Consider the following 13,458-nt stretch of genomic DNA (forward strand, 5'->3'; position numbering starts at 1 on the left):
TGTGTATTGATATTTGAAGCTATAAACAAAAGACTTGGCAGATTGAGAATAAAAGGTAAATCTGGGAATATGACAATAACAACAGCATACTCACCAACAGGACAAACAGGAGGAAGAAGAACAGGATAGTTTTACGAGAACATTGAATGCCCCTGTAGTAAAGTACCAAAATGTGACATACTGTTAGTTTTGGGAGACTTGTAACATTGGGCTCAGTGGCTGCAGAGGAATATTATTAGGCAGGTACAACCTGAAAATGAACCTATGCTATGTCAGTTTCCTGCTAGAAATAATTTACTCATTAAGAGTACCAATTTTCCACATGAAATGAGACATCTTGGGACATGAAACTTGAATGTTGATGGAGTAGTTAACCAAACTGATTGTGTTTTAGTAAAAGCACATCATGCCTTGTCAGTCACAGATGTACTGATCTGCAGGGATCCTGTTTACTATGAAGACTACTATGCTGTAAAAGCTGCAGTGAGAGAGAAGTTGTGTATGATAAATAACTGCAGAACAGAAAAAAAGAGTAAATTGTGACATAGAATAACTAAATCATGTGGAAACCGTAAAAATAACCAAATAAAATTAAGAGATACTACAAGAGATGATGAGGAAATTGTAAGAGACCAAGACAAGTGGAACATGACCCAGAAAGCAGTAAAATAGGTACCAGAAAACAAATTACTTGGGATTAAAAGAAAAGAAATAAACAAACAATCTGATGACAAGTGTAGACTAGGGACAGAGGATAGAATTACGGTAAGACTGACTATGCTACAGAGAAAAAGAAAATATGCAGAGGTACGAGGAGATACCCAAAGAAACCCGGAATAACACTGCCGTGGACGGAGCTTGTGTAGCATGCATTTCTGCCGCTAGGCATTTACAGTGCAATTCATTGCTGCCTGTGTTGTCAAACAGGCTTGTTCTGTTCATTTGCAGTGATTGTTTTTGCTAGCACTGTTTTGTTCTTGTTCGGTTTTTTTTTTATGATGGCAACTTTGAGTGAACAACATGCAGCTATGAAATTTTGTTTTCTGTATGGTAAAAATGTTGCTGAAATTGTTTCAATGTTGAAAACAGCTTACCAAGATCATGCTATGGGTAAAACTCAAAAGTATGAGTGGTTTGCTCTATTTAAAAATGTGACATGTCAATTGGTGACAAACCTCGTTCTGGATGTCCATCACCTGCCTGAATCAGTGAAAATATTGAAAACACTCAAGAGCTTGCGCCCACAGACCATCAGCAGACAGTTGCTCAATTGTCAGAGGTTAGCATGTAATATTGGAGCTCAGTTCAGCGAATTTTAGTGGAAGACTTGGAAATGAAAAGGGTTACTGCCAAGTTTGTTCCTTGGTTCAAGTTGAAACATATTGTGTTTTGAAACAACAGCTTGAAACTGATCCAAATTTTCTGTCAAAGGTTATTACTGGTGATGAGTTGTGGTGCTGTGATTATGACCCAGAAACAATGTAACAGTCAAGCGAAAGATATCATTCTCATCCCGTCCAAAATAACAGTCAAGTAAAATCAAACATCAAAACAATGCTGATTTGCTTTTTTGATGTCAAGGGTGTAGTTCATTCAGAGTTAGTTGCTCCAGGTCAGACCATCAATCAAACCTTTCATTTCAATGTTTTAGGAAGATTGCGCAACAGTGTTCATGAAAGCAGACCCAATTTGTGGTAGACAGGAGACTGGTGTTTCCACCATGACAAAGCAACTGCACACACACCCATCTCTGTTAGACAGTTTTTGACTAAAAATGGCAGGGTTCCGCTGTCCCGCGCACCTTATGTGCCTGACCTGGATCCGTGGGATTTTTTTATTTTTTGGCTGGAAAGGACACCGATTTGACAACATTGAAGGAGTCAAGGAAGAAAATGAGGGAAGATCTGTCAGCCATTTCTAAAGATGACTACAAAAAGTGTTTTGAATAGTGGAAGCACCAGTGGGACAAATGTGTTAGTTGTAATGGAGAGTATTTTGAAGAAGATAAGGTTGTTGTGTGAACAATTTGAAAATGTATAGCCTTTAATAAGTAATTCCAGTTTTTCGGGGTCCCCTTGACTATAAAGAATTAAGATCAAATGCCTATATGATATGAAATAAAAAGAAGAAAAGAATACTGGAAAGCAAAATTTCAAGAGCTAGAACTAAAGTAACAAAATGAAATCTTGGGAAAATTCTATAATACAGTGGGGCACACAAAGAAAAAACTTCACCGTATATTAAATTTATGTGAAAATATAAATGGTGGGATAGTTAGAGATGGGCAGAATATATGAAAACAGTACTGAATATCAATTCAAATCATGTATTGAGATCCAAAGGAACACAAGGATAATATAGAGCCAGGAGAAGAGAAGAGAAAAGAAAAGAAGCAAAATGATTGATGGGACAAGAGGTGGAGTCAGTAATATACTGATTGAAAATAGCCATACACCTGTCATAAATTGAATAGTGTGAGAACTTATATGGTGGTCAACACACAATACAGAACAATTATAAAGCCCATGAAATAATTTCGAAAATTGGTACAGATAAATGACCAAGAATGATGTAACTCTCAAAGCTTTTTTGTAACATTTCTAAATATTTTCCATGTCCATTGTTTGCCACACAGTACACATCTGATCAGTAGTCCAATTCTCCCCATACCCAATCGATCATGTGAGGAGTGACAATAAGAAACGATGCTGTGCCACAAGTCTGTGAGGTTCTGCTTTAGATGTGGAATATAACTGCCATTCTTCATGTATTCCTCCCCCTCGAGGAATTACTTCCAGTGACAGTGGTTGCCAACTGAGTAGCTCCAGGTCAGTGGGCACATGATACATCCAGCAACATCTCATGCAATTGTGAAAATGTGGAGTGTGTAAGGGGTCCGTAGGCCCTTACTATAAGTTTGCGACAGCACAGGTCGACAGGACAGACAATCGATAGTGTGCGTCGGGTGGCGAGAGCGAGAGCGAGTGTTGAGACAGTGTAGTGTGGTACGCGCTGCGGGCCGAACCGGGTGGAGGTCTGTTGCTGGAATGCAAGACCGTACCGAAGGGAGTGACCATCGCCGTGGTTTAACCCCTTTGTGTTAAAAATATACGGGAAAGAGAAAAAGTATAATTACTAGTGTGATTCAGTGACATTTTTGTGCCGATATTGTAATTACGCGTCTACCGCGCCGGCATCATTTGGATTGCAGTGTTGGATTGCAGTGTTGGATTGCAGTGTTGGATTGCAGTGTTGGATTGCAGTGTTGGATTGCAGTGTTGGATTGCAGTGTTGGATTGCAGTGTTGGATTGCAGTGTTGGATTGTAGTGGTGAATTACAATGATTGAAATTGCGTGTGACGATAATGAATAACGAAAGGGCCTGTGCTGAGATTAGCCGTTATTAACTCTGTACGACGAAGGCAGTGGCTGTCTCCTTACTTTGTGTTTTTGTGATGAATATAGGTCATTGATTAATGAAGCTGTGTTGTCGTCCTTCTTGGCACCAGACATTTCTTTATTACAGCATTTGAGAAGGACAAAATGGAATGTAACATCTCCGTAGCAGTCCAATCCGATTGCCAGCCCCATTAGGTACACGGTCACATTAATTATTATCTATTTGGGCTGCTATCAGATCCTGATCGAGCGGGATAAGTCAGTAGATTAAACCGGAGTGTTACAAGGGGCACCACCTAGTTGAAACATAAAATTCCTGCAATCAGTTTCAAGTTGTGGCTTGAGCCACTGTTGCAGCTTGTTGATATATGTAATACTTTTAACAGTTCTCTCAGCAAAAAAAGGATCCATATATTGTCTTGTAGGACTCAGCATAGAACATGTTAACTTCCTCGGAATCCTGGACAAGTTTGAAATTTGCATGAGGATTATCTGTCTCCATATGTGTATGTTGCATTGGTTGATCTTCCCCAAAAGATGAAAAATGACTTCATCACTGAAGATAAATTTCCTTGGAAAGTTGTCATTTTCAAGAAGGTTTTCCATATCACTGCAGATGGTGCAATTTGTGGTCATGGCCTATGGCTTCCAGAAGCTTAAATATGTACAGCTTCACTCTTAATTGCTTACAAAGGATTTTTCACACTATTGTCTGAGAGTGTTTGACTCTGCACTAGCTTGGTAAGTAGGCTTTGTGGGACTTCACAACATTTCACCTCTCACATAGTGTGCTGTCTGTTGAGACATGCTCAGTCAACCCTAGCATTTGCATCACACAGTCAATCATGCTCCTTGAATTTCTTGTACCAGTTCTCTGTGCTGTTGTAAACTTGTGTTATCTTGTGAAACTTGCCAGAGAAAGTTCGTTGAACACTTACAGATGATTAACAACTGGCAAGGTCTAGCGTGCAGTGTGTTACTCCTCCTAGTCTGGCATCGTTTTCAGCAACTATGGTTGGTGGCACCACTGTCTGCAGTTTTCCAAAGTAACTAGTTGGCGCCATGTTAAAAAAAAACTTTGAGAGTTTGTCATTCACTAATGTATCATTTGTTACATTACATTTAGCTATTTACCCATACAATTACAAAAATGTCACATGGACTTTATAATTACCTTGTGGATAAGAAAAATTCAGTAACAAATAATGTTTGGGAAAATGAAAGTGTGCGAGTGGATTGTCAAACTGGAACAATATGTTGTCTGAATAAAAAAGAAGAAAAGTTATCAAGTGAGAACTATGGAGGCATAACATCATTGAATAAAGTCTACAAGGTATTAACAAGGATTCTGACTGAAAAGAAAAAGAAGGGGGTAGTGAAAATATTTTCAGAGTGTACCAGTGCTTTTTTCGATTACATAGAGGCACTTTTGTCACTAGACAAATAATGGAAAAAAGTGAAGAATATGACAAAGATCTCAACTTCCTGTTTGTTGATTTTAAATAGGCGTTTGAGAGTGTTAACAGAGCAGAATCACATAAGCAGTGGCAGATACAGAAAAACCTCAAGGAGGGGGTGCTAAACATATCTTGAGCTACCTTTACTTTTACTGTAATAAAAAATAATCGTCACATGCAAAGTTTAAGAAAGTCTTATTTAAACTGATTATACACATATACAAGACAATGCCATCTTGTGACATAAAAAGTTAAGATTGTTGTTCTCTTCCTTAAATGATGAATCCTATGTACCTATTTTCTTCCTGGCAAATTGGTTAATTACATTGTCAATAGGACAATCAATGTCAGGGTGAGTGTTCAAAAGAGCTAAGGCATTAAGTTGATCCCTATGTGCCAGACAGAAACGCATAAAATACGATGACGCGGACGCACGCGCTACGTAGGAAAGTACAACTACGCAATAACTCGATTCAGTTGAGTTGACTGGTGAAAGAAATGAACGAATAGCATGCGGGCTGATTGGCGGGGGCAACGCAAGTGGCAATGTCGGTGGCTCCGCAAGTGTGTGTGTGTGTGGGGGGGGGGGGGGGGGGGGGGGGGGCAGGTGCATGCCCCACACCCCCCTCCCCCCATATCTGTCTGCCACTGCACTTAAGGCACTAAAAGAACTGTGCATCTGTAACAAATTAAGGATATTAGTTAACAATGAAGGACACAAAGGCAAAAGTACAGCTAAATAAAAAATGATCAAGAATTTTTTCTTCAGGCTTGGGACCAGAGTGATGATCTCTTTACAGTTCCATAATTGGGCATTTTGAAGTGTCAGTATAAAATACTGACAAAATAGGATCAGTTATGTGTATATGCAAATGATATTGCAAGTGTGGCAAGAGAGATAAATACCCTTAATCAAATATATGTAATAATTAAAGCAGGAGGAAAAATTGGACTTTGTATAGGTGAAAATATATGATGTCAATTTCTAGGGCCGGAACACCACTAAATGACTTGAGGTCTTCTAATAAATGTTTGAAAGTGCCTGCTGCTTCAGTTACGTAGGTGTCCTTTTAGCCAGCAGTATTAATGTGAGAAAATATATTAAGAGAAATAATGCAAGCAGAAAACAGAGTCTATTTTTCACACTTATTCTCTAATTACAGTGACAAGAAAGATAAAAGTATACTATTCACTTGTATAACCAGTTGTCATGTATGGATCAGATGTATGGACAGTAACGGAAGTGGATAAACAACCTGTGAACATTTGAATGAAAAATACCATCTTAAATCTGTGGACAGAGTATGGGAAATAATATACGACAATGAATTATAGCAACCTGTACAAGGTAAGGATGTAGTTAAATTTATCAAATCTCAAAGATGTGGTGGTATTCATTGTCATACGACAATGAATTATAGCAACCTATACAAGGTAAGGATGTAGTTAAATTTATCAAATCGCAAAGATGTGGTGGTTAAAACATTTGGAGGTGATGTCAGATGACAGGACACCAAAGAGAACCATGAAAAGGACATTAAAGTCCACCAGCAAGAGGGTCCTACCGAGATGGAGGACGGAAAATATGTTAGTTGACATTACCAAGATGGAGATCTGAAGCTGGATGAGAAAATCAGAAAACAGAGATGTATGAATGTTAACAGTAGAGGAGGAAAAGGGTTCCAAGGCCAGAGAGGGAGATCATCATCATGACAATACCATAAAAGGAAGGTGGGGGGGAGTGAGTGAACTGGTTAAAAGAATAAAAAGATAGAAATCGATGGAGAAGGGCATTTTCTGAAGGTCAGCAACATTTCAGTCATGTTTGTGTGTCTATAGACTGCTCAACGCCTTCTCCAATTGGTGAATGGTTACATTCACTCCTTTCATTATTTTTAAAGTGCAATAGTAAAGGTGTGGTTGTCTTTTTTATCTCCATGTCCCCACACTTGTAGGTAATTTCTTTGTTGTGCTATACCATTCCCATTTTTAACTGACCTACTGAACTTTGAAAAAAATGTGTTGCAGTTATGTCCATGCATGCATTGACACTTCTAGCATTATCACCAACTCTATAGCAATACTCTCACCCTTCTGTGTGGAAGATGCTTCAATAGAGGCATTGTGAATCACTGAGAGTTTTACTATTTTTATTCTGAAAGTGCATGTTCCAGTAAAGGCATGCAACATTCACTGCCCATCACAGGACTGAACGACACTTGGTGGTATTGTGAGCATGTTACGTGATAAGGAAAGTATATAAGTGGAGCAGAGATGAATGGAGACTCATTTAAATACAATAAAGGCCACAAATGGGGTAATCGAGGCAGCACATTGAGAAAGCTATTGACATAAGTTACTTTGACAAAGGGCAGCACCTGGGAACAAGCATCTTGGAGACGGCCAAGCTGGGTGGCTGTTTACATAGTACTATCAAGAGCATTTATGGAAAATGGATGATGGACAGTGAAAAAATTAATGGATGACAGGATGTGGGACGTCCAAGCCTTATTACAAAACATGGAAATAGGAGGTGTGCCCACTCTGTAAAGCAGGATGGGCAGCAATCTGTGGCAGATCTGATGACAGAGTACAATCCTAGAGCAGGCGCAAATGTTCAGAGCATACACTTAAGTGCACATTGTTAAACATTTGGGTCTGCAACAGATAACCTCTACAAGTTCCTATAATAACACTGCCAGTAAAGATTTCAATGGGCGTAGGATCATGAAGATTGGGCTGCGGCTCAGTGGAAACATGATGTCTGGTCAGATGAATGTTGTTTCTTGTTACATCAAGTAAATGGTTGTGTTGGGATACACTCTCATCCAGCCTGCTCGAGACATCGACCACCCAACATTTAAAGCCTGGTGGATGCAATATTAGTGTGTTAGTAATTGAAGGCACCATGACAGTTGTGGACTATGTGAATATTACTGTGGGCCTTCAGCCTCCTGCATCCCTTCATGCTTGATGTCTTCTGCAACATCTATGGCAATTTCCAGCAGTATAATTGTCTGTTTCACAAGCTCAGAATCATGCAAAAGTGTTTCAAGGAGCATGATAGTCATGAAGTCACACTGATGTCTTGACCATCAAATTCACGTGATCTGAACTTGATGGAAACTTTTTTTTTTTTAAAAAAAAATTGCAGCCTGCCACGACTAACTGTCTTGTGCCATCTTCATTTCAGAGTAGCAGTTGTACCCAATGTCCTCAATTTTTTTTTTTTTTTTTTTTTTTTTTTTTTTTTTTTTTTGTTTTGTTTTATTCCAATCTCTCCAAAAGCCAAACTGATAATCATCTTAACACATCCTCAGTTTTCTTTTGCAATCTTTTGTATGTTATTTTTATTAGCAACTTTGATGCATAAGATATTAAAGTGGTTGTACGATAGCTCTCACATTTATCTGCCTCTACCATCTTCAGGATTGTGTCCATGATATTTTCCCGAAAGTGTGGTGGCATGTCTCCGGTCTCTCAGATTCTGTATACCATCTTGAATAGTGGTGTGGTTTCCATTTTAAAATTTCTGAAAGAAAGTTACCTATGCCCTTTGCCTTGTTTGATCTGAAGTCTTCCAATGTTAGGTTAAACTCCGGCCCTAATACTGTATCCCTTCTGTCTTCCACTTTGTCTCCATCTCTTCTATAATGTCAATCATTTTTCAGTTTCTTCACATTTTTACTTCAACCATTTTGCATTAGCTTCCCTGTGTTTCTTATTTATTTCATTTTTAATGTTCCTGTCTTATTCCAGACAGTTTTGTGTTTCTGTGTTCTGTCAACCAATTGATGTTTTTCGCCTGTAAACAAAGATTCCTTTGTAGTTACCTTCTTTTTTTGCATATTTATATCGCCAACTTCCTTTAATCACCATTTCTTGGAGACGTTCTTTTCTCTTCGACTGAAACACCTATTAGAGAATTTCAAACACACCTAGTCATTCCTCATCATTTCAGTATCTGACTTCCTTCTTCATTGATCCTTCCAGATGATTCTCTTATACTTTAACCTACTCTTCATCAGTAGTAAATTGTGATCTGAATCTATGTGTACTTCTGGGTACACCTTACAAGCTACCCATTTTTGGCAACTCTTACCTCACCAGGATGTAATCCAACTGGAATCTTCCATGTCTCCTGGCTGTTTCCAAGTATACCTCCTTCTCTTCTGATTTTTGAACTGTGTATTCACTATTACTAGCTGAAATTTTCAGCAGAACTCAATTAGTCTTTTTCCTCTCTCATACCTAATACTGTCCCCAATTTTCTTCTAGCCCCCTCCCCCCCCCCCCCCCCCCCCTTTTACTTACTGCAGTGTTCCAGTCCCCTCATGATTATCTCCTTTTACATATTGTATTACCTGTTTAGCTAGATCTTGGTCATCTAATGATTTATAATATCCCTAATTTTGTAAGCTTCTCTAGATGACAGGTTAATATATTGAAATATCCTTAAATAATTCCTTTTAAGGCACAAGTATTTAGACAAACGGCTGAAGGCCTTACTCAGGTAAAATTAAAATATTGTCTTGGCTAAAGGCTCAAATAACTTTTCAGATCAGCAAAGGAAATTCTTGAAAGGCAAGCATTTATCAATTTTGTCTAAAAGCCATATTGAGGAAAATTTCAATTAATTCCTCAGTTGAAAGCCGAATAATATATCAACATAATAAAAAGCAACCTTTAAAGACAAACATTTAGACAGTACAACAAAAAACCATCTTAAGACAACTTGAAATATCTTGATGGCTGAAGGCCCAAACAATTATTCAAAATAATTAAAGACAAACCTTAAGATAAGCATTTACACAGTATGGCTGAAGGCCATGTTAAGAATTCAAGATAATTAAAGAGAAACCTTACCGCCAGCAATTTAAACATTGCGGCTGAAAGCCACAAATTTTAAAACAAACGTGGCTGAAGGCCTAAATACAGAGCAAACAAGAATTTTAAATAGAACTTGGCTGAAGGCCAAATCTTAAAATACTTCTCATAAGGTTCGGCTGAGGGCCATATACTGAACATAGAACAGACAAAATTAATACACGACTGAAGGCCTGGCATAGTACTTGCGACAAAAGAAAATCACAATCATAACAACAGAACAGTGGTGCTCAGAAGTGTTCCAGGGGTCGGCCTGGGGAAGAAACTTTAACAACAGTTTAGGTGAGGCAGGCAGCCAAGCGTAACACTAAATAATCGGTTGGCAGCATGACCTAGGGACCGCTGACAAACCAACCAACAACCTAATCAATTCCCTTCCACCCGACCAATGGCACGACAACCAAAAATTTCATCGAGGACGAAGATCCCAGCAGCACTATGTCTTGACAATTGGCATGTAAACACAGTTGAGGCACAATAACCACTCAAAGACAAAAACGAAAAACACCAAAGCCGTCGAACTACACGCCGTGCCGGACACATCAAGATGGCGAGGAAACTCACACTCGCTGCTCTGTCCCAACCAACTGACTGCTTACTCCAGTACGCAGACAACATTCATAACTACTCATTGGAAATCACAGAAGCTACACACAGCTCCATGTAAACACGTGCACCAAAAACTCTGACAATCTAAAAACCAATCACTGTGGAACAACAAGGAGAAATCACAAGTCGACACACACAGTGTTTCCATAAGCGGTCGGTGACCAACTACATGTCGTCTGATGAGACGACCTACCGAACGACCAAGCAAGATTGTCCCCACTCAAGTTACCTGTGTTGGAAATGGTCGAGCGAGTCATGGCTGTCCGGAGCTCACTGCAGCTCCATCCCGACTCCCTTGATGTCCATTCAGAACTCAGAGACACAGTGATCCGGGCACACTGGCTCGGACCCAACCATGCAGGGGTAACTCTTGCCCATTGGCAACGACATCTCTGCACAAGGAAGGAACCGACCCACATTGGGCAAGATGACCAACTGACGAAGCCCAAGCCCAGAAACGGTCAAAAGACCAAATACAGGTCGCCCAATGAGACGACCAACTGAATGACCAACCAGCAGTCGTTCCCACTCCAATATCCTTCCATCGGACAGTTCATGTGTGTCACCAGTGGTTGGCGAGTACTGGCTGTCCGCACCTCACTGGTGCTCCGTTCCAACTGAACCCTGACAGAGGACAACCCGGAAATATTAGCAGTCGCTCCAGAGATTGTACATCAGTGCACTTATCGATAAGTGACGCCAGTAAATCGAATAAGAAACGAGGTGACGGTACTGTAAAGACAAGATGACAAGCAATGAATGGCATGAACATGAGCTGTGCACGGCTCAAAAATATCTGTGCAATGAGTGACTGAAATTTTATTGTGAAATTTTATTCTGAACTCTATTATTATTCATACAGGATCTTGTGTACAAAATCTAGCATACAACATTTCAAAGTCCAAACTTCATAAAGCTTGTCATACAAACCTTGTCCAATTTTGAAGAGATTAAATCTGGAAACAATTAGGAAGTGTAACTATAATTGTTGATAGCTGTTAAGATTGAAGAACAGTGGATTAGCAAAATCAGGACAGAACTAACGGGAATTTTAAGAACTCACAGGTAAAAGGACTGAAATTTTGATCAGGGTGGTCTCTCGTGATTGACTTTCTTTATTTCAGTAAATACTGTTCCTGATTGTTTTCACGAATTGATGCTTATCAGTCATATTTCAGTGTCACTTTTACGGTGATGCAATAGAAAATGAGATCCCCGTATTGCTTATTCAGAAATAAACATAATAAATACAGTTTTATGAATGTATTTTTATTTGGTTAACATGTGAATTAAATTGGCTGTACAGTTGCAACTGTGTTCACATAACAAAATATATTTCATAAGTAAGGTGGGTGAGCAGTTGTAGCCAACATTATAAACTAAGAATACCAATATAACACGCTATTACTGAAAATCAAAATAGTGTGTTAAGAACTGTTGTTATAAGAAAATAGCATCTAGAAGTTGGATTGACATGTGATACTTCCAGCATGAGTTTTCATTTGAAGTGTCGATAATAGTAACATTAAACATTTTTGTGCTAACTCTGAATGATCAAACTAAAGTGAGAAAATAGATTTTTATGGTACTCCTTTCATAACATGGATGCAGCTTGAATATTCTGTAAATCAATTGGTAACTTACTAACAGGACACTTTTTACTAATTTTGCTTACAGGAGGACTGAAATTACAGCACTGAATCATCAAGACTACACAATCTACATAGGGACCACACCAATTTTTATGGATCTTTTTAATTCCACTGCTGCAGCATTGGAAGAACCAGGGTCATTTTAAAACTGAAAGCACACAATTCTCACTTTCAGTGAATTCACTGCCACAGTATGAAAAGTCTCTTATAACAACTAATTTCCAGCACTTCTGTGAGATTCGTCTCTGCTGACTGAATTAATATATGGGTCAAGTTCTGCTCTGTCACCAGTTAATGCTTTTTGAATTTTCAGATTGACATTCTTATACACTCCAGGCTCTTAAAATGTCTATGACAGCCCACGCGCAAAGTGTAATAAAAGAAACAAAAAATGTAAAATGCTTGTAAACATTGTTAATAATGACTGAGGATATTGAGGGCTGACAAACTGTCCTTCAGATTAAAACATAGTGTTGATCTTTTTGCTGGGCCACTTTTATTTGTTAACTCGGCAGTGTGGCCCGTCTTAATTGACAATTAGCCCAAGAATAATGTTAGATACATTTTAACTGAACTGCCTGTTTTATATATATATATATATATATTTAAAATATTTATGATATGTGTATTTATAGTGAACAGTACTAAGAATATGAACTATTCTTAATATACAGTATCCAAGATTGTTTTCTGTTCTGGATTGGAACAAATTCACTCAGTGTCATATTAATTTTTTTTATTTTTTTTGCATGTCCATATTCAAAAGGCACTGTTGTGTCTTCATGTATTTTGTTTAAAATGATCTGGTTGTCATATTTTATGTAGTAAGTTTACAAATGCAGGGTAAGATAAGTTCAAACCTCTTTCAGCAGTATACAACTGTGTTAAAAACCATATTATTTTAAAGCGCTCTCTCTCTCTCTCTCTCTCTCTCTCTCTCTCTCTCACTCTCTCACTCTCTCTCTGCCCCCCCCCCCCATTCCCCCTCCCCCCACCCATCCTTCCCATCCCACTCCCCATCCGCGCGTGCGTGTGCGTGTGTTTGTGTGCGTGTGTTTGTGTGTGTGTGTTTGTTACTTCCTTTATAGAGGCCTCCATTTCTTGAGCTTCACTGAACATTTCTTTTTCCTTTGTACTGTTGTCAACTTTTAGGATACACAAATCAGTATGGATGACTAGATACTAAGCTACAGTAGAATTCTCATCTTTTTGCTTATAATCTTGTTAGAAATTCTTGACCAAAAGTAATTAGGCTCAAATGGTTCAAGAAAGTTCACTTAACACTGCATATGGTAAAAGCTACTACTTTCAGTGAATATATAGCAAAAAGAATGGCATGCTACCAGTGAAACTGTAAATGCCAATATGAAAAATATAATTACAGGAGATAAAATTATCATACTAAGATGAATTTCTTAGCATAATGCTAAAGTAGACAGACATGACCTAGTGGC

At 38.6% G+C, this 13,458-nt stretch overlaps 1 protein-coding gene across 2 annotated transcripts in view; it reads left to right on the top strand.

Annotated features, from left to right (window-relative positions):
* LOC126475283 (coronin-7) overlaps nt 1-12,876 on the top strand; it is a 241,653-nt gene extending 228,777 nt beyond the window's left edge. The window contains exon 18 of one of the 2 annotated variants that reach the window (XM_050103040.1): nt 12,030-12,874. In XM_050103040.1, the coding sequence (XP_049958997.1) occupies nt 12,030-12,038 (9 nt within the window). In that variant the 3' untranslated portion in view covers nt 12,039-12,874. Of the gene's footprint in view, nt 1-12,029 lie in introns of both variants that reach the window. The other variant, XM_050103039.1, reaches the window with a different exon arrangement.
* Nucleotides 12,877-13,458: the final 582 nt, after the last annotated feature.

Source organism: Schistocerca serialis, chromosome 4, assembly GCF_023864345.2.
Source record: "Schistocerca serialis cubense isolate TAMUIC-IGC-003099 chromosome 4, iqSchSeri2.2, whole genome shotgun sequence".
In the NCBI taxonomy this organism is placed as follows: domain Eukaryota; kingdom Metazoa; phylum Arthropoda; class Insecta; order Orthoptera; family Acrididae; genus Schistocerca; species Schistocerca serialis.